The sequence below is a fragment of the Moschus berezovskii genome, chromosome 3, assembly GCF_049115385.1.
Source record: "Moschus berezovskii isolate FMDL1 chromosome 3, NW_MosBer_1.0, whole genome shotgun sequence".
Lineage (NCBI taxonomy): Eukaryota > Metazoa > Chordata > Mammalia > Artiodactyla > Moschidae > Moschus > Moschus berezovskii.
The window spans coordinates 120,342,919-120,365,187 of record NC_142462.1 but is presented as its reverse complement, the minus strand read 5'-3'; the positions used below and the strand labels follow the sequence as shown (position 1 = coordinate 120,365,187).

Genomic DNA, 22,269 nt, shown 5'->3' with positions numbered 1-22,269 from the left:
GAGTCAATCAATAAGTCTGGAGAAACTACCATAAATTTAATTACTGTGTTATAGTATTAATATATTGTTTGTATCCTTTCTGTACATAGATACAAAGAGTGATTAAAAAAAACCTTTCTGTTTTCCTTTTGAATAGTAATATAAGTCAAGGAACTCTAAAGAGAACAGGTGATACAGATGAGAAATAGAACTTAAAAGTTTTGAGAGAATGACCATTATTTCTTGTGATGCTCCAAGCACTGTGCCATGCTGTCTTACGTGGCATCATTTCTATATCATCTGCTTTATTTTTCCTGGAAAGAAAATAGGCTTCTATCTTCTATAAGCCACAACACTTCAACGGCCCACATCACCATCCTTCCTTCTTACCACCTGAACTGTGTTTTCTACATACTTGGGAGCCAAGGTGCAGAGACCTGGCCTTTGCTACACTCAAGGTGTGGCCCAAGGACTAGGAGCACTGGCATTATCTTAGAGCTTGTTAGAGATGTAGAAACTCTGTACTCGCTATAGACTCACTGCAAATAATCCATCTTCTCCCAAGATCCCAGATTCACAGGCACATACAAATCTGAGAAGTCCTGGATTAGAACATTCTCCCTCCAAAAATAATTATTTTGGTCATACACCTCTCTCCACCCTAGGCTCACCTGCATCTCCATCTAACTCGTCTACCATCCTCTCCTGACACTGAAAGTGCTCCTTCTCAGCACACATATTCACCCCGTAAATAACTTTGGGACTTCAATTCTTATACTGATCAGTATCTTCTGTGCTACAGTGTTCCAACCGACCCTTTCAGGGGTTCTTTCTTATAAAGTCCTCTTTTAGGGAAATGTTGCTGTATTCAACAAACTCCTTTTCACCTTGAACGCTTTTCTCCAGCACTTCCGTACATTTGTGACTACAAAATCTAGTTTCTCCGTGCAGAAAGCATTCTACAGTAAACTTGACAACAGAAACAAGTCATTTTCCTATTCTACTCAACTCATGATTAAAGAGAAGAGTATATAACATTCCATAATTCTAAACCATTGTTTTAAAAGATTTTCAGTAAACTCTTTTCTGATGTACCCACTTCCAGGATTTTCTGACCACTGACTCAAAGAGGATGAGTGGGGAAAAAAGAAGCAGAAGAGTTTTAAGAATGAATGAGTTGAAGTGGGAGTTCCTTCAAATGGGTAAAGTCTGATGACTCAGTTCCTCTGGGATATAGATACAGTTAAAAACAAGCCATGAGTATACTCCAAAAAGGTAATGGTTTTTCTGACCTATGGGCTACAGTACACATTCTGAGAATGTTTTTTTCAGACATTCTGAGAACGTGGGGCACCTTCCTATTTCAGCCATGATATGTGCCTTAGTTCAGGTTGTCCATTTTCCTAAGACAGTCTTGTTCCTTATCATCTGGTGCTGGCTTTTATTGACCTTGAAGGACCAGTTTTTAATCCTATAACTTCCCGATGTATTGCTTAACTCCAAAAATTATTCTTTCCCTTCTTCGTACTTCTACAGCCTTTTTGTGTGTGTGTGTGTGTGTGTGTGTGTGTGCGCGCGCGCGCTACTATTGCATTCATTCATTCGTTACACCAAAAAGCATGTATTTAGAGCACACTGCATGTCAGGCACTTTGCTAGGCACTGCAGTCAGAGTGGGGAGCAAGCTCAGATCTGGGTCCCATTCTTATGAAGCTTGAAGTCTGTAAGAGAAGACATACGTTACACACAGTCTTGAATGTGTGATTATAAAGAAATTGAAAAGAACCTGGCCCAGTCGTCAAAGATCTGGGATGGCTTCTCTGAGGGAGTTATCTTTGATTTTGCTCTGGGGATGGAACACAAAGCAGGCAAGGACCACTGAGAGCTCCCTCCAGGCACGGACCACAGGCAGTATAGCAGCGGGTATGGAGAATGACGTAGGGTGGAGCTGGAGAGGGAACCATGGGAAGAACTCCACATACCACTTGAAAAGATCTGGGATGTTGAGCATTTTTTTCATGTGTTTGTTAGCCATTTTTATGTCTTCTTTGGAGAAATGTCTGTTTAGTTCTTTGGCCCATTTTTTGATTGGGTTGTTTATTTTTCTGGAATAGAGCTGCAGGAGCTGCTTGAATATTTTGGAGATTAATTCTTTGTCAGTTGCCTCATAATCAGAGAAATGCAAATCAAAACCACAATGAGATACCTTTTCACACCAGTCAGAATGGCTGCCATCCAAAAGTCTACATGCAATAAATGCTGGAGAGGGTGTGGAGAAAAGGGAACCCTCTTACACTGCTGGTGGGAATGCAAACTAGTACAGCCACTATGGAGAACAGTGTGGAGATTCCTCAAAAAACTGAAAATAGAACTGCCATATGATCCAGCAATCGCACTCCTGGGCATACACACTGAGGAAACCAGAATTGAAAGAGACACATGTACTCCAATGTTCATTGCAGCACTGTTTATAATAGCGAGGACATGGAAGCAACCTAGATGTCCATCTGCAGATGAATGGATAAGAAAGCTTTGGTACATATACACAATGGAGTATCATTCAGCCATCAAAAAGAATACATTTGAATCAGTTCTAATGAGGTGGATGAAATTGGAGCCTATTATACAGAGTGAAGTAAGCCAGAAAGAAAAACACCAATACAGTATACTAATGCATATATATGGAATTTAGAAAGATGGTAACCTTAACCCTGTAAACGAGACAGCAAAAAAGACACTGGTGTATAGAACAGTCTTTGGAACTCTGTGGGAGAGGGTGAGGGTGGGATGATTTGGGAGAATGGCACTGAAGCATGTATATTATCATATGTGAAACAAATCACCAGTCCAGGTTCGATGCATGATACAGGATGCTCGGGGCTGGTGCACGGGGATGACCCGGAGGGAGGATATGGGGAGGAGGGAGGTGGGAGGGGGGTTCAAGAAGGGGAACACATGTACACCCAGGGCGGATTCATGTCAATGTATGGCAAAACCAACCAATATAATATTGTAAAGTAATTAGCCTCCAATAAAAAAAAAAAAAAGAAAGGATCTGGGACTTTTTCCTAAGGACAGTAAGAAGTTACTGATGAATATCAAGTAGGAAAAGCATAAGAACTAGACCACCTCTGTCTTTTGACTGTAAAATCAATGAAGACAAATATCTGTACATAAAATTCTTGGAATATCTTATTCTGCCTTGAATGCCCTAAAATGCCTTTTTACCAAAGATTGAAGTTTGGTAAATATATTCATTTTTTAACAGTAGGAGGAAAAATATAAAACATATATAGCCTGAGTAAATTATACAAATGCTTCATTATATTTTTTTCTGGATGCATAATTTTTAATTATGAAGACTTTTTAATATATCAACTAGGCTATCAACTGCTACTTGTCTCTCTTATTACACCTTTTCTTTGTCCATCTCAGTAATAAACTCCCAAGTCTTCGCAAGAACATTACTAGTCAGGATAGGACAGTACTTCTCAGTCTATCTTCCAACTCACTGTAGTTGTGAATAAATCTGGCCAATGAGATGAAAGGGTTGCATAAAACATCTAAGAAAACTTGTTAAAAGGGGAAGTGGGCCCTCCTACTTTCTTCAGGAAAAAGCAGATGAAATGCCTAGAGTTGCAGCAGTCATTTTGTGACTGGAAGAATGGAATCATGAGCAAAGGAAATTAAAGCAGAATAGTAGTCTGGATCTCTGGTTGCTTTCAGGACTTATCATACAAGCTTGAATGATCTACTTCAAAAAATTCACACGTGAAATTAAAAAATTCAGATTGTTCTTAAAAACTGTAATTGATGCAATCCAGCAAATCCACTTCTGAGTATATTTTAAAATTTATTTATTTTTTATTTAAGGATAATTGCTTTACAGAATTTTGCTGTTTTCTGTCAAACCTCAACATGAATCAGCCATAGGTATACATATATCCCCTCCCTTTCGAACCTCCCTCACATCTCCCCCCCACCCCACCCCTCTAGGTTGATACAGAGCCCCTGTTTGAATTTCCTGAGCCATACAGAAAATCCCCGTTGGCTATCTGTTTTACATATGGCAATGTAAGTTTCCAGGTTACGCTTTCCATATATCTCACCCTCACCTCTGAGTATTTATCTGAAGAAAATACTAACTCAAAAACATATCTTGAGCCCTATGTGCATTGCATTATTTATAGTAACCAAGACATGAAAACAACCTAAGTCCATCAAGGAATGAATGGATAAAGAAAATGTGTGGTATTTATACACACAGTGGAATATTATTTATCCATTAAAAATGAACAAAATCTTACCATTTTCAACAACATGGATTGACCTTGAGGACATTATGCTAAGTGAAATAAGTCATACAGAGAAAGATAAAGATTGTGTGATCTCACTCATACGTGGAATCTTAAACAGAAAGGCTGGGAGCTCATGGATACACAGAGTGAGTTGGTGGTTGCCAGAGGGATAGGTTGGGAAAGGGCTGGATGGGTAAAGGGCTGAAATGTACAAACTCCCACTTGTCAGATAAAGAGGTCGACATGTACAGCGTCGCAACTATGGTTAATTCCACTGTACTGCATCACTGAAAGTTGATGAGAGAGTAGATATTAAAAGTTTCATCAGAAGAAAAAAAAAACCTCTGTAACTATGTATGGTAAGGAATGTTAACTAGACTTATTGTGGTGGTCATTTCACAATATATTCAAATATAGAATCATTGCATAGCATACATATGACTAATACAATGCTGTATTTCTGTTATACCTCGATAGAAAAAGAAAGAAAGAAAGAAGAAACTGTAATTGTGTCTTTGTTCCTATCACTTGAAAGCAATTTCTCATTGAGACCCAGACTTTTACTTCAGGGATGTTGATCTGTATACATTTATATGACTGATGCAAATTTTGGTGGGAGAAATTACTCTTTGAATTTTAACTTGTGCCCAACTGAAACACTGTCTACTTAATTTAGGTCTCATTTTTTTTTTCATTGAATACTTTCTTTATTTTTAATGAATAGGGAATTAATATTCTAGAAGAAAAGTAACACATCTGGCTTCTAAGTCTGTAAAGATATTCTCTGGAGATGGTATTGCAAGCAGATTTAGGTATTAAGAAAACCTCTAACTAATTAAAAGGGACCGAGAATTTCAGAATGATGCCAGTCACAGACCTTTTGGGAATCCCCATTGTCTCTGAAATAGAACAATTCTAAAGGGCAACTTACTGAGTCTTATCAGAAGTTGCATAACTTTTTTAACTCACCTTTGGACAAGACCAACACCGAAGTTGGAGTGCTTTATATACCTGCACAGTATCCAACAGGATCTATCTAGAGATTCCAGACCAGCACTGTTCAACAGAAATATCCCATGAGCCACATACCAGAGGTAATTTTACATTTTATGACAACCACATTTTAAAAAGAGGAAAGAAAAAGGTGAAATTAATTTTAATAATATTATGTTTCTTTATTTATCTATACTAAGTATTCATGACCTAGTATATATTTTACACTTATGGCATATCTCAATTAGAGTAGTTTTTGTATCCGGCAGGCACATTTGACCAGGGACTACTATACGCAACAGTACTTTGGCCACCTGATGGGAAGAGCCAACTCATTGGAAAAGACCCTGATGCTGGGAAAGATTGAGGGCAGGAGGAGAAGGGTGACAGAGGATGAGATGGTTGGATGGCATCACTGACTCAATGGACATGAGTTTAAGAAAACTTTGGGAGACAGTGGAGGACAAGGAAGCCTGGCGTGCTGCAGTCCATGGGGTCGCAAAGAGTCAGACACAACTTAGGGGCTGAACGACAACAATAACAGCTCCTGATCTCGCTTGTCTCTCTTTATTCCACAATGACATTACCTGCATTTCTAACTCAGCTCTTTCTTTCCCATTTTAACTTTCTTCTACCTCTCTCCCATCTTTATATTTGGGGCTTCACTGGTGGCTCAGATGGTCAAAAAAAAAATCCACCTGCAATGCAGGAAACCTGGGTTGGATACCTGGGTTGGGAAGATCCCCAGGAGAAGGGAATGCAACCCACTCCCAGTATTCTTGCCTGGAGAATCCCCATGGACAGAGGAGCCTGAGGGGCTACAGTCCATGGGGTCACAAAGACTCGGACACAACTGAGTGACTAAGCACAGCACAGCATTGCTCAACTGCTTCACAATTTTTCTAGATCCAAGTAAAACATTATTCTAACTAATACGCAGTAGTTTACCCACAGGGGATATGCTCCAAGGTCCCCAGTGGATGCCTGAAACTTTGGACAGGCATCCACTGGGGGCCTTGGGGAAACCTGTATCTACTATGTATTTTTCCAATACATACATACCTATGATGAAGTTTAATTTATAAATTAGACACAGTATGAAATTAACAATAAATAATAAATAGAACAATTATAACAATATAATGTAATAAATACCATGTGGATGTGGTCTCTCTCTCTTAAAATGTCTTACAGTACAAATTTAACACCTTGTTCAACTTAACTAAATACCTGTGACACAGGGTGACTAAAACTTTTGCACGTTTGAGGTGTGACAGCAAAACTAGCACAAATTTGTTTTTCCTTCACAGTTTCACAGAGGACTCATTCTTACCATAGATCTTGGCAACTTCAGCATACAGTTTTGTTTTTTTTTATTCCCTATTAAGTGCAGAATGCTCACCTTTTCACTTAAAGGGAGCACTTCATAGCTTCTCTTTGGCGTATCTGAATTGATGGCATCACTATTCTTGGGTTTTGGGACCATTATTAAGTAAAATAAGGGCTTCTTGAATACAAGCACTGCAGTACCTGACATGACAGCTGACGTGATCATGCAGATGGCTACTAGGTGACTAACGGGGAGGTGCACAGGACAGATACAGGATTCACCGTCCAGAAAAGGATGGAGCAAGATGGCAGGAGACCCCATCACGCTACCAGAACTGTGCCAGTTTAAATCTTAAGAATTGTTTCTGAAATTTTTCATTTAATTGCCTCAGACTACAGTTTGCCACAGAAAGTGAAACTTTCACGGATGAGAAGGGACCACTGTGCTCACTAATAAGCAGTTAATTAACTTAATATTCATGTCTGAATAACTGAATAACTTAAATATTCAGTTAAGCCGTTGTTTAGGAACTAGTGGGGATAACACTGAATCTTCCGTGAAAGCCTCCTCTCACTCTGAAAGCCTTCTCACTTCCATGGAAGCCTTCTCTCAGTTTTTCTTTCCTGTAATACCTTCCTGTCCTCCAGTGAGCTGGAGGTGAGCTCTCCTCAGTCCAACTCCTAAATAGTTTGGATTGACCTATTCCTGTGACCATAGTTCAGCCTCTCACCCCCTCTGCTCAGACCATAAGGACAAATGTCAGTAATGCAGAACTGACCTCCTTGCAAATCCTTTGATGATTCCTTAATAGCCCAGAGGATAATTATGATCTTTACAGTACGCCTGTTTCCAGTTGATTCTCCCTAAATATCTAGCCTCAGATCTCCACACTGAATTTCTAGCTTCACACCAGTACCTGTTACTCTCTGGAAGACTGCTACAAACACCTGAGTTTCCTGCCGGTCCCCATGTCACTCACCCCTGCTTCCTTTGGTATCCGCATTCTGTCTACCTGGGAGGTCCTTCCTGTATGCTCCTCCATCCTAAGCCAGATGCCAGGCTGAATCAGAGGTGACTCTGCAAACTTCTTAAGTGAACAATGCAAAGAAACAGAGGAAAACAATAGAATGGGAAAGACAAGAGATCTCCTTAAAAAAATTGGAGACACCAAGGGAAGATTTCATGCAAAGATGGGCACAATAAAGGACAGAAACAGCAAGGACCCAGTAGAAGCAGGAGATTAAGAAGAGGTGGCAAGAATACATGGAACTATACAAAAAAGATCTTCATGACCCGGATAACCACGATGGTGTGGCCACTCACCTAGAACCAGACGTCCTGGAGTATGAAGTCAAGTGGACTTTAGGAAGCATTACTCTGAACAAAGCTAGTGGAGGTGGTAGAATTCCAGCTATTTCAAATCCTAAAAGATGATGCTGTTAAAGTGCTGCATTCAACAGGTCAGCAAATTTAGAAAACTCAGCAGTGGCCACAAGGCTGGAAAAGGTCAGTTTTCATTCCAATCGCAAAGAAAGGCAATGCCAAAGAATGTTCAAACCATTATACTAATTTTTTTTTTTTCAGAGGCCAAGATGGTTGGATGACATCACTGACTCAATGGACATGAGTCTCAGCAAACTCTGGGAGATAGTGAAAGACGGGGAAGCCTGGTGTACTGCAGTTCACAGGGTCACACAGAGTCAGACACGACTTAGTCACTGAACAACACATGCATACTTCAGTTTTGGCATTTCAGTTTTTTCCCAATAATATATTTTCTTAATGTCTGTCTCTTTAATTAGCCAGTAAGGATGCAGTTTCACAAGGTTACACCTTATTCGTCAAGGCTGTCACTGTCTGTCCTTGGCACATGGAGGGAAATCAGTGAGTGACTGTGGGATGAATGGACAGGCGAATGCATGAACGACATATCTTTCCGCCTCTTCCTTGATTCCTGATGTAAACCTTCTGCCCTGTTCAGTTACTTTGCTGTTTCAGACATGACACGGCCATCCGTGCCTCCGCAGTTCTGCTCATGCTTTTGCTTTGGCCTGGCCTGTACTTTCTTATCTGTGGCTACAGTTTCTTTAAAGGTCAACATATTTCTGTGAAGCCTCCATCAGCCTCTTAGCCCACAGCAATTCTCTCTTCATTAATTTTCTATGAAAACCATTATCTGCAATGATTATGAAGCACACGCTTCTTAATATAGCTCTTAAACTTCTTCTGAATGTTTCCTATCTCCACGGCTGAATTAGAACCTCTCCAGTGAGCAGAGACCCCATCCTGCATCTCTGGATTTCCTCATTGTGTACCTCAGCACCAGTGCTCTTACCTTCTCGGGAGATTAACAAATGTCTCTTGAGTTGATACAGTTGTCCCTCTGTATCCATGGATTCCACATTTGCAAGTTCAACCAACCTCAGATCAAAAATATTTAGAAAAAAATTCCAGAAATTTCCCAAAAGCAAAACTACATAGCATTTATGTTGTATGTACAATTGCTTACGTCGAATTTACATTGTATTAGGTATCACAAGTAATCTAAAGATGATTTAAAGTTTATCAGAGGATGTGCATAGGTTATATACAAATACTACATCATTTCATATAAAAGACTTGAGCATCCACAGATTTTTTTTATCCTGGGGAGGGGTCCTGGAACAAATCCCCAGCAGACACACAGGGACGACTGTACAATAACCAAACGTGGAAAGAATTTGTGTAGGGCGCTTCCATCTAACTTCAGAAATATCAGTCCTTAAGGTTTAAATTTTTTTTTTTAATTTACTAATTTTCAAAAGCTTGAAGTTTTCAAGAAAAAAATAATTTACATTGAAGTCATGTCCATTTGCCCAAAGGGGTCTTCACTGAAGTGTCTCCAAGAACATAACTGTCATGCTGATGAAGCCTTTCTGGGACTATGCCAAAAGATCAAAGATCATGAAACTACTGGAATAGAAGTTTAACAGGCATCACTTGTTTAAGGCAAACTAAGTTAATCTTCTAATGTGGTACTGTACGTAGAGGGTCTCTCCTTATCACAACTGTAGACTCAATTCACTTCAGTTGAGTTCAGTCACTCAGTTGTGTCAGACTCTTTGCGACCCCATGGACCTCAGCACGTCAGGTCTCCTTGTCCATCAACAACTCCCAGAGTTTACTCAAACTCATGTCCATTGAATCGGTGGTGCCATCCAACCATCTCATCCTCTGTCATCCCCTTCTCCTCCCACTTTCAATCTTTCCCAACATCAAGGTCTTTTCAAATGAGTCATCTCTTCACATCAGGTGGCCAAAGTATTGGAGTTTCAGCTTCAACTTCAGTCCTTCCAATGAACACCCAGGACTGATCTCCTTTAGCATGGACTGGTTGGATCTCCTTGCAGTCCAAGACACTTTTAAGAGTCTTCTCCAACACCACAGTTCAAAAGCGTAAATTCTTCGGTGCTCACTTTCTTTAAGTCCAACTCTCACATCCATACATGATTACTGGAAAAACGATAGCCTTGACTAGATGGACCTTTGTTGACAAAGTAATGTCTCTGCTTTTTAATATGCTGTCTAGGTTGGTCATAACTTTTCTTCCAATGAACGAGCGTCTTTTAATTTCATGACTGCCATCACCATCTGCAGTGATTTTGGAGCCCAAGAAAATAGTCAGCCACTGTTTCCACTGTTTCCCCACGTATTTGCCATGAAGTGATGGGACCAGATGCCATGATCTTAGTTTTCTGAATGTTGAGCTTTAAGCCAACTTTTTCACTCTCCTCTTTCACTTTCATCAAGAAGCTCTTTAGTTCTTCTTTGCTTTCTGCCATAAGGGTGGTGTCATCTGCATATCTGAGGTTATTGATATTTCTCCCAGCAATCTTGATTCCAGCTTGTGCTTCTTCCAGCCCAGTGTTTCTCATGATGTACTCTGCATATAAGTTAAAAAAGCAGGGTGACAATATACAGCCTTGACGTACTCCCTTTTGTACGTCTATTGTTCCATGTCCAGTTCTAACTGTTGCTTCCTGATCTGCATACAGATTTCTCAATAGGCAGGTCAGGTGGTCTGGTATTCCCATCTCTTTCAGAATCTTCCACAGTTTATTGTGATTCACACAGTCAAAGGCTTTGGCATAGTCAATAAAGCTGAAATAGATGTTTTTCTGGAACTCTCTTGCTTTTTTGATGATCCAGCAAATGTTGGCAATTTGGTCTCTGGTTCCTCTGTCTTTTCTAAAACCAGCTTGAACATGTGGAAGTTCACACTATGCAAATAAATCTATTTACTGATTAAAGATACCACAACTGAAAAGAGAGACCACTTTTCAGATACCATAATTTGTTACAATTTTTTACCCATTCGCTTTTTAACAACGTTCCAAACAATTGCGCAGGTATTCCCCACCTCTTCCATCTGCACTCGCTCGTGCTCATATAACATTCCTTTTGATGTAAACAAAATGAAATTCAAACTCTCATCAGTTCCTCAGTGAATTCATAGACACAAGACAACAAAGAAATATTTATCTCAAATTTGACAATAGGTACCTTACAGAATTTAGACACTGTTATCTAAAATCTTAAGCGTGTTACCCTCTTTAAACTAGTTTTTAGGTAGTATAAATATAATTACAGGAAGAGGAAGTAGTTTGTTCAATTAACAAATGAAATAATAATAATGACATGTCCCAAGTCTTAATAAAACTGTTTTCCTGGCACAGAAATATCTATGACTCCTCTCCCCTTCTTCTCAGGTCATGGATAATTTAAATAGCAAAGGATAATTCTCAAACAAAATGTCATTTTTAAACTGCCATAATAAATATTAATAGCCTTCTTTCATTTTTATCCTGATTTCTATTTTAATGGAAGTAGATAATGTCCAGTATCAATAAACCAAAAAGCAATGTGAATTAATAGCTTTCCTCTTTCCTTCCCTTCATCTTCCTTCCTTTCTCCTTCCCCTCCCACACTTTCTCCTTCCATTATCTGAAATACAGAACACAAAAGAAAAACGTGAATTCCACTTTCTTATTTTTCAAATTAGAGAAGTAAAGAATAAAGAAAGTAAACATTAGATAGATACTTACCTTAATCATTTTAAATAACTCAAAACCCTTCATCATATAAATTCAATAAAAACTTGCCAGAGCAATTTGTTCTGGAGTCATTGGTTATGGGCCTGCTGATTGAAAGTGTACAATCCAATCAGCCAGGTTGTTTTTCCTTCTTCTTTTTAATGAACCATTTCCATCCCCTGCAATTTCCAGTCCTGGTTTCTTAAAGTGCAGTAAAAACTAAAGTTACCAATGAACCTGCAAGTTTTGATATTTGCCATGGGGCCACAAAGAGTCTGACAGGACTGAGCTGCTAACACTTTGTGCATGTCTAAACTGATAGTTGGAGAAGGAAATGGCAGTCCACTCCAGTATTCTTGCCTGGAAAATCCCATGGACGAAGAAGCCTGGTAGGGGTCCCAAAGAGTTGGACACGACTTCACTTCCAAACTGATGGTTTTATTTATTTTGCCTTTCTGAAACCCTTTAATTTGGCTCTAATGGAAATGATTTTTTTTTCCCCTACCTACTTGAAAGGGTAGTTAGTATTTAATTAGAGCACGTTATTACAAGAACGAGTATGACTTGCATAAATGAATCTGGGAATGAACACTTGACTCCCACACAACACTTGGGTGAAAATGAAGAGTGAAAAATGGTAGCCTACTAGCTCCAATTCTTCATCCACCAGGCTATGGGATCACTACCTACATTTTAAAAAGCAAACGGTGAGTGTCTATTAATCCATAAAGTCAGTTTAAGGGTAGAGTAATTAAATGAGTTCTTCCAGTATATTCAAACTTTTGCAATATAACTAAGAAACTGACAAAAGCAATTACCTTAAGAAGAAAATATTTGTTAAGAAAGATGTTTTAAATATATTCTTTAATCACTTGCTTTTGTTTTTATCCTTCAGGTAATCTAATATCAAAAGCAAGAAATAAAATTTAATGACTCATTTCAATCTCTCTGTAGTTGATTTAGCTACATATTAAAATTATTTATCTTTTTTCCTTCCTGCTTATCTTCAAACACATAACTGTTTTCTGACATTGCTTTTATGCACCGGGCCTTCCTTGGGATTTAAATGTCAAAGCATAGCTATATGCCACACCAAAAGCAAATACAGTTTTCTTTTGTCCTCATACATGGAATACATCAAAGAGGAATAAGGCTGCTGTTGAATCTTAAAATGGTTAATTCAAGCTTTTCTTTCACTTTTTCTCCTAGGAGGGTTATCTCCTCTGACATTTCACTACTGTATTTTCTTATTAAAAATAAGTTTTGTCACTCTAGTACTTTATTTGTACTTAAAAATAAAGCCACTCTGAGATCACTTCAGAGAGGCAACTGATTTGAACATGCGTTCACCTGGTGTGTAATATTTTAGGTCACTGAATTTAAATATATATATATATATATATATATATATTTGCTATAATAGATGACTATGGTTTGAATGTTTAAGTATATACAGGTAACTCCTCTCTAGATCCTTCTATAAGAAACCAAATGGCTCTGGCATTGCAATTAAAGACCAAAGGGTTGCCTGGGATTAGCTTGGGAGGTCAAGAATGTTTATACCAAGAGACATGCTTCTAATACCAAAAATGAATCAGACCTAGCATGAGAAAATAGGGCTTTCCATGAAACTACTAATAAATAATTATGGCTTCCCTCACGGCTCTAAGAAGGCAAAGAATCAACCTGTAACGCAGGAGACCCAGGTTCGATTCTTGGGTCAGGAAGATCCCCTGGAGGAGGGCATCACAACCCACTCCAGTATTCTTGCCTGGAGAGTCTCATGGACAGAGGAACCTGGTGGGCTTATGGTCCATAGTGTCGCAAAGTCAGACACCACTAAAGTGACTTAGCATGCATGCACTATACATAATTTAGCCCAGAGGAGGAACGAACACAGCCATTTGCAGTATAAAATGGATGGGGTCCCAGATGGGGAGCAAACGGAGATAAGGTGAGAAGACAAAGCAGGTAACAATAAGGAATCACAGTATGAACGTCACGTGAGAAAGTTACGACTGGATTAGGTAACTAGTCTTTTTAATATTTTTTATTTTGAGCTGGAGAACTGGTTTTAGGACCCTGAATACCTTCTATCCTAAGGGTATTTTTGAAGGGTGTTTCCTAAAAAGAACTCTAGCTTCACACCGGGAAAATTGCTTGCTGGCTCCAGTTCTCAGGGAATGAATTCCAGCTGACCTGTTCTTTGCTGCTTTGAAGTCTGATGGGGTCAGAGCCACAGTGAAGTCAGACTTGAACAGGCGTTCAAGTTCTGAATAATGTGAAGTTCATCTGAGAGACGTTCTGCCTCTTTTAAGCACTTTTGCATAATTATTATGAAGGGAAAGTAAGATATTGCCAGAAACCTACACTTTGGTAATAAGAATCTAATGATAGAAGACAAAATGCTTCCCAGAGTAAAAGAAGCAGGAGCACAGCTTGACGCCAGTCTAATTGACGTGAACTTTTGTAGAGATGAATGGAAGGCACGGTCAGGCTGGAAATCTACGAAAAGACGTCAGGCCCATGGGTGGCGATTTGTAGGCAGCAATATTTAGATGCAACAGAAAATCTGGCATAAATAGTGTCACTACAGAAACACCCATGTTTGTGAGACAGACTTGCCTTTTTCCTACAGTGGAAATAATGTTTAGATATTTCAAGTCAAAGTTTTGATTTTATTTATCTTTCTGGTTCAGTTGATCAGAAAAAGAAGGGGCTGGGAGAATGTACCTCTGGACACTGGAATAGGGAAAGAAAAAAAAAAAAACCTAGCAGACATGTGGATTCAATTTTGTGAATTGGGGTTGAAAGAGCTCTATCTTTGAGAACAAAAGAGAGGAACGTAGTATTAGGACAGCATAAGGTCTGATCAGTGACCTCCCTCCACTAGAATTAAAGTTCCGGGAGGAAAAGTTCCCTGAGTGAGCCTTAATAAGTGCGTATTGACTGAATGGATCTCAGCAGAGACTTAAAAATCCTCTGGTGGTGGTGGCCTGTGCCTCCCTTGCCACATTTAGGAACGTGATTTCTAAGAGGCCTATGTCAGCTTGAGTTTTACAGAGTAGATACAGAGCTGAGACAGAGGGAGCCCTAAGATAGTCATCCCCACTTCCCACACCCACAGCCAGGCACACACCATCATTAATTTCAGCTTGTACGCAATTTGCAAAAGATCTCAAAATCCCTGAGTGTCCCAGTGGGGTCTGTGAAAATGCTAGGATGGCTGGTAGACAAGATCTTTGTCTACAGGAGAAGATCTTTGCCCAGAGAGGACACAGATCTTGAGTGACCAACCATCTTGGTTTACTCAGAGCCGTGGGGGTTTCTCTAGGTCAAAGACCCTCAATCCTAAAACCAAGATGGTCCCTGGCAAACTGGGATGAGTTACCTTCTTACCCCAATCCCAAAACCTGAGCCCAGCACAAGCCAGGGCTGATCCTACAGCCAGAAGGAAGAACTGCAGGGCAGTGGGGCTGGCTCCTGAAGACCAAGCTGCCAGGGCACCCTCAGGGGAGGCCGGAAGGAGCCTGAGCAGAGCATGTGAGTGAAACCCACTCCCCTGCTGAGTCAAGGAGGACACTTAAAATGGGATAGTAGCCCCAAATGGGAGCTTGGCTTTGACTAAGTTTGAATCACATATTGACTTTATATATATATATATACATATATAGGATATTTAGATAGTTATTAGGGCACCTGAATGTATGTGTTCCAATATTTTTTGCTGCTATACACTGGAAATGGGAGCTTATGAGCAAATGAAGATCAATTTTAAAAAATAAAAAAGATGCTACATGCATTCTTCATCTCAGGACTGTAAATCTTAAACTTGTTGTATAAAGTCATGACCTCCTTCTGAATTTTTAGTATTAATCTACTTATGCACTGTTCACCTTTCTGGCAGAATTAGCTTTGTCTTGAAGCATCTCACACTGTATCTATCCAACTCTCATTTAAGTGCTCTTATAAAAAATCATATACTTATTCTTCCCTTTCAAGGAAAAGAAAATCAAACAAACTTGGTAGATATTCTGGAAAAGAAAGCATTGAATTAAAAAATAAAAACTGGGTCTGTGATTATGCACTTCTATCCAAAAATAAAATGAAGACTTAATTACTAACTCAGAAACAGGATCCAGTCTATTCACAGTTTCTCAACGGGTAATTTTGTGGGCTGTACTTAAGCTGCGATGTTTACTCTTCCTTTTCCGCTCTCTGTGCTATCCAGACATTTCCTGGTTTTGTTTCTTAATATATTTACATGGGAGGTTGTAGAAAAGGTAAAGAAGACTCTAATTAACTGCTTTTTCTACCAGATGCTGATTAACAATATGAATTTGCTTTGTCCTCTAAACAACCATTTAGTTCCCAAGTTCCGATCTCTAAAGGACATCACTGGCATGCAGCTTAATACATCCAAAAATAAATGTATCATCTCTTTCAAAGTCATTTTCATAATTAGGAATTTGTTCCTCTATGTTCTGGTACAATGATGGTATTGGTTGATTTTAGACATGGAGGATGAAGAAAACACAGATGCTTTCAGCTTCGAGAAAAGTAATATTTGACTCACAGTGATTTAAACAAACAAGGGCTGTGTTTCTTCCCACATAAGAGGAGGGAAGGTGGTTACTGACTCTGGTTCACTGGAGCTCTGGTTTTCTTGATCACACAGCTCCAGGCATGGTATCTATATTTGAACGAGGACAATGGAGGGTGAGGGTGGAACCTCTGTATTAGAAAAACAAGCGCTTTCTCAGAACACTTTATCTGACTTCTGCTTACCTGTCATTAGCTAGGACCATGACACATCACAGCTGTGGATGACAAGGAAAATCGCTCTGGCAGCTAACCTATGAGGGTGATCTTAGGTTTGATGCAGAAGTCACAGCTAGCAAAACAGACTTTTCTGCAACTCACAAAACAAAAATTTTGCCTAACCAGTCATGAACACCACCTACTTCAGCTCAAAATATTTTCACACCAGCTTCTTCACTCCACGTGTCCTGAATTAGAATCATAGATAAACAAATCAAACATGAGCTCTACAGGGATTCAAAAATTCCACCTTATGGTGCAGCAACTTTTCTAGTTTAAAAATTATGGCCGATAACTGCCAGGACCCTCCTAGGACTGAGTAATCAGACCCCTAACCTCTTTCCTCACTCCCTTCTGCTCCTCCACGTCATCTGAGAGGCCCCTTGGTTCTCTTTCGGTTCTCCCTTGCAGGAGGAAGTGCATGACTCTAACTCTACTAGGGATGCTTCTGGAGGCTTTTGTTGCTCAGATTTTCACACCCAGAAAGAGGATAGACAGAAGTGGGTGGAAGACAAGAGTTGAGTTTGGTGCCTGGAGATGTTCGCCACAGAGAAGGAAAAATGCGCAGGCACTAGGAACAGATGAAAGATGGTACTTGTGCAAGGACAAACAAGATTATCTGCTAGATACACTCTGGCAACTGGTGGTTTGATGAAGTCTTCCTTAAGAGCAGGGTCTCATTCAAAAGGTAAAGCTACAGGCTTCTGAGGTTGGAAGAGGCTTCTTGTCCACTATTTACCCTCTCCCTTTCCAGTTCTACAGCTCTTCATGAAATACAGCTGAAGAAACCAGAGCTCTTCCATCAATAAATGTGATGATCTTATCAGATGCAGCATCTCATTGCTTAAACGGCAGTGGTGTGCTTGTGAGATATGTGTATCCAACTATCTTCTTGAAATGTCCACTTAGATGTCAACAGACCTTTCAACTCATGCCCAGCACTGAATTCCTGATTTTCATTCTACCACATGACTAATCTTCTCTACCACTAGCCTTCTCATCAGAGGACATCTTAACTCCTTCCTTCCAGTTGCTGTTACCAAATCATTTGGTTTATCGTTATATCTTTTCTTCTCGTGGCTGGAATCTAGTCCATTAAAAAGCCCTACTGACTCCATCTTCTCAGTGTACTCAGAACTGACCACATCACACTACCTCTTGTGCTAGCACCCTGGTCTCAGGACACAGTATCTCTCACCTGGATTACTATAACTGGTTCCTAGCTTCTACCTTTCCTCTTCCCACAGACAAGAGTTAGCCTTCAAAACTGTAAGCTAAATTGTGCCACTGCTCTACTCAGAAACCTTCAATGCCTCCCTACTTCTCAGAATAGAAGCTAGATCCTTACAATGACCTATAGATCTCCAGGACCTGACCTCTATGATTGTCTTGGCCTCTTCTGGGGATCTGCTCCTCGTTCACGCAAGCCCCTCACTGATCCTAGATGATGCCAGGCAGCCTTGTTTCATTGACTAGCCTCTCTGCCTGTATGGTTTTTCCCCAAATTGGTGAATTCTCTTACCTTTTTCGGGCTTCCCAAGTGGTGCAGTGCTAAACAATCCACCTGGTAAACAGGTAGAAAGTGAAGTCTCTCAGTCGTGTCCAACTCTTTGCAACCCCGTGGACTGTATCCTCCCAGGCTCCTTTGTCCATGGGATTTTCCAGGCAAGAGTACTAGAGTGGGTTGCCACTTCCTTCTTCAGGGGATCTTCCTGACCCAGGGATTGAACCACAATCCTGCCTCCCACAAACAGGCAAACAGTGTTTTTAACAGAGGGCCTGGCAGGCTATAGTCTAAGGGGTTGCAAAGAGTCGGAAATGACAGAATGACTTGAGTATACATGCATACTTCTTTCAGGTCTTGAACTCACAAATGAAGTTAACATTAACCAAACTATTTAAACTACAATCCAACACCAATCTCTTTAAAATGTCAGCCCTCCTTGATTAGCCCAACTTTTTATTTTTATAAATAGCACGTATTCCTACTAACTTACTATATAATATTTATTTATCACATCCTTGCTTCCTCCCCTTCTCCCAGAATGCTAGATTCACGAGTGCAAGGATCTTTGTTTTGGTCAATGATTTAACCTAAGTGCCTAGAACAGTGCCTGGCACCATAGATACACTCAGAAAATACTGTTAAACACATAATTCTGTAGCTTGGCATGCTTGCTCTCTCCTTGATTCAATGTCATGTTCAGAAAGCAAACATATAAACAAAGCCCATGTAAACCTACTCCCCCCACAAAAAAAAGTTCAAACCATAGAGTATTTCAGTATCACACACAGCAAAAATCTTTTAGAATCATCTTTCCAAATTATTTTCCTAAGTTCTACTCATAAAATTAATGCAGCTGCTCCTATAATCTCTGAACATTTTATAAAAATGACAGTTGTGATTTCTATTTTTTATCCTATGTTTTCAATTTCCCCTTTTTAAATTTTTTTCAAAAATAGCTCTCAAATCAATCAAGCTGAAATCTGAAAGGATAAAAGTAAGAAAGAGCCAGTGTAGGGCTGCTTAAGGAGAATTTAGGTAGTCTGAAAATAAAATGGTAGAATGGCAGTTGCAAAGTTTCAGTTAGTAAGGGTGTAAGACCAAACCAGAGAGGAGCCGGAGATATATCACCAAGGAGTCACGGATGGGTCACAGCTGTGTGAAGACAGGGTAATGGCCCTGGTATTCTCATATGCAAAGAAAGATTAAGGGTGAGCTCAACAATGAGCACCTCAATGGTTTGAATATGGTGAATATAGTTCTGAATTGTACATGCAAAAACACAACACTTCACAGGTTAAGACAGAAATGTGCACATGGGGTCACACAGAGTCAGACACGACTGAGCGGCTTCCCTTTCAATTTTCACTTTCATGCATCTGAGAAGGAAATGTCAACCCACTCCAGTGTTCTTGCCTGGAGAATCCCAGGGACAGGGAAGCCTGGTGGGCTGCCGTCTATGGGGTTGCACAGCGTCGGACACGACTGAAGCGACTTAGCAGCAGCAGCAGCAGGAGCATTTTAGGTGAAAAAGGAATCTGCTATTTCATACAGTGTTAACTAATGTACAGAAATCACTGCCCTGGTAACCATTTCACTATATATGTTGTATACCTGAAGCTATAATATAATGATATAGGGCAATTATATCTTAAAAAAAAAAGTCAATGCCCTTAAAAATAAGACAAGCAGAGAAGGTATTCAATAGTGGATTTAGGAAACTTGTGATGCACCAGAGGTGATTACTTCTGCACAGGCACTCTTCCGGGTTAGCACCCTGCAGGATAAGAAAGATGCATTCCTTGTTCTGTCAGCGACAGGGCACTCGGCAACACAGACAATGGCATGTTGCCAGTCTGGCAAAGAACACTGTGCATATTCCTGTACCTGCCCCAAACCAAAATCTGCATCCCTATTCCACATCGTCTCTTGTGTTCTTCTCCTTACCTGGAGGGCCTGGTTCATCTACCACCATCTCATTCATTCTTCTGGAGACATTTTAACTTCTAATATTACAACAGTGAAATCTCAACACTTCACCCACACTTCCTTGGTAGCATACAATTTAAACACAGTTCCCAGAAAATATGCTGTTTGGAGTGAGATAACACCATCACCATAAAACCTAGCCAGTTTACCAAAGCTAGATGAACTAACTCGGGTATTACTGACAGAAATTATTGTATCATTAAAGTTACTGACATAGAAAATGAACAAGGTACTAAAGTGACTCATATACCATCCAAGAGGGAACATCTTCCTGTATGGAAAACCATTATTAAAATTTATGAATACACAGAGAATATCAGAATATATGTTCTTAGAACATGCATTTCTCAGTTTTTGTGATTATTACCACCACTTGCTTTAGGCAGAAATAACAACTATTATATTATTGATGGTTCAAAAATTAGGAGTATATTTTTACTAAAATTGTTTGTTGCTCTGTTTAAGTATAAACTGTTCAGGCTATAAGTACCTATATTTGCATAAATGCAATAAAAATAAGCACTATACTATGCCTTATTATAAACATATTAAAGCTTTAAAAAGTTACATTCTACAGACATCATAAACTAATTTATCACTCACATGAATACTACTTTATTAAGATTATATGAAAGCAAGCGTATTTCATAATAGATGATTTTATATATTTTTAAGATTCATTATATGTCTCTACATTACTTCCCCAAGGATCTCCTATTAAATGAAGTAAGGTTAGAAGAGACTTAAGGTCTATATTTTATTGGGGACAGACTGAGACTTATAGAACTTCAATTTTCAAAATATAAAATTAATTTAAAAAAATTTTCAGAATAAGAATCCTCTCATAAAAGATTTGAAAATAGGAGAGGCCATCACCTAAATCCACCAGGTTAAATTCAACCCATAGTTAGATGTAGTTTGTCTGTGGGAAATAGATCTCAAAATGAATTATTTTCATGTTGGAATAAAAGGAACTTCTTAGAAGTATGTTATGGTAGTATATGTAATGCTGCCATAATATTTCATATAAAAGTTGTATCTTTCCACCATGTAAGAGGTCAGCTAAGTTTTTATAAAAAGTCCTCCCCCCCAGATTTGCAAAAACTTATAAGGATGAGATCTTGTAATATTTCACTATGTCTACTTTGTAAGCAGACGCAATTACATTAAATATCCTACTTCAGTAAATCCCCATATTGCCTGCCAATAATTGTCAACGTTTCTTTTCCTCTAAGAGGGGGCTTTATGTGGGATCGTACACCGAGGATGGGTCATGGCCAAGGCAAAGAGAAGGGGGACCTTTCTGCTGTGGGCATAGTTTATATGCATAGTTTATTTAAAAACAAACTGAATTCCATTTCCCGCTGTCACTTGAAAAACTGCGTGCAAAATGATCACATTCACCAAGGAGGGCTGAATGGATTAATAGCACATCATAGCTTGTCATATATAACCATGCCTTGATACAAACATCACTGCTAATATCACAAATATATACTACAGGCATGGCCAATGGTTCCTGCCACCTTGCCCCGATTAGGGTTGTGCATTTCTGAGTTTAACTCGTCCTACAACGAAAGCATGAATTTTGAAAGTTTGGCAATTCGGGGTAGGAAGACAGCCACTTACCTGTCTATGATGGCACACATGTCAATGCTGACATTCGCAAAACTTCCAGGCCTCCTTTGTGCCACTTCCGATAAATTTACAAGTTGATCATCCACTTGAATGAGCTGCATGCATCCTTGGAATGAAGGCTGAAGGACAGAGTGACTTGAGTTATTCATCTGGTTCGGGTAACCTGTGAGAGAGAAAAAAATGGGAATGTTCAATTCTGTGCGCGGCACGCTCCACTAAAATCCCTTGGGGTGGCTTTCCCTGACCACACCATCGCATCCAACTGCTGGGTTTTGTTGATCATACTCATGTTGTATTCAATGGGGAAGAATGAATTCTTTTGAGAAAATGGTATTATTTCAGGGGAAGGTGTGAGGGTTGAACCTAGGCGAATGTTTGTCTCTGGGGTCTAGCATCCTTCATATTTTCTCTTTTGACATCTTTTTCACCCTGTCAGATCTCTCTGTCCCTCTGCTCATTGCTATACTTCCTCACCTGACTATGTCTTCAGAGATCAGGATGTCAGACCTTTCCCAGCTATGCAGCCATCTTTCTTTTATATCTTCAATATTTACTTCTATTTTCTTAATTTCTTAGAGGTACTTTATTCAGATGTCAAGAAATTAAAGCTTACTATTATCGACTAAGGTGGATTTCCTTTATGGAT

The 22,269-nt window shown here is 39.5% G+C and overlaps 1 protein-coding gene across 1 annotated transcript in view; it reads right to left on the bottom strand.

Annotated features, from left to right (window-relative positions):
• The window catches only part of CNTNAP2 (contactin associated protein 2), a 1,655,962-nt gene that overhangs the window by 972,854 nt on the left and 660,839 nt on the right, over positions 1-22,269 (bottom strand). The window contains exon 10 of the mRNA XM_055420199.2: positions 21,615-21,786. Within this exon, the coding sequence (XP_055276174.2) occupies positions 21,615-21,786 (172 nt within the window). The remainder of the gene's footprint in view (positions 1-21,614; positions 21,787-22,269) is intronic.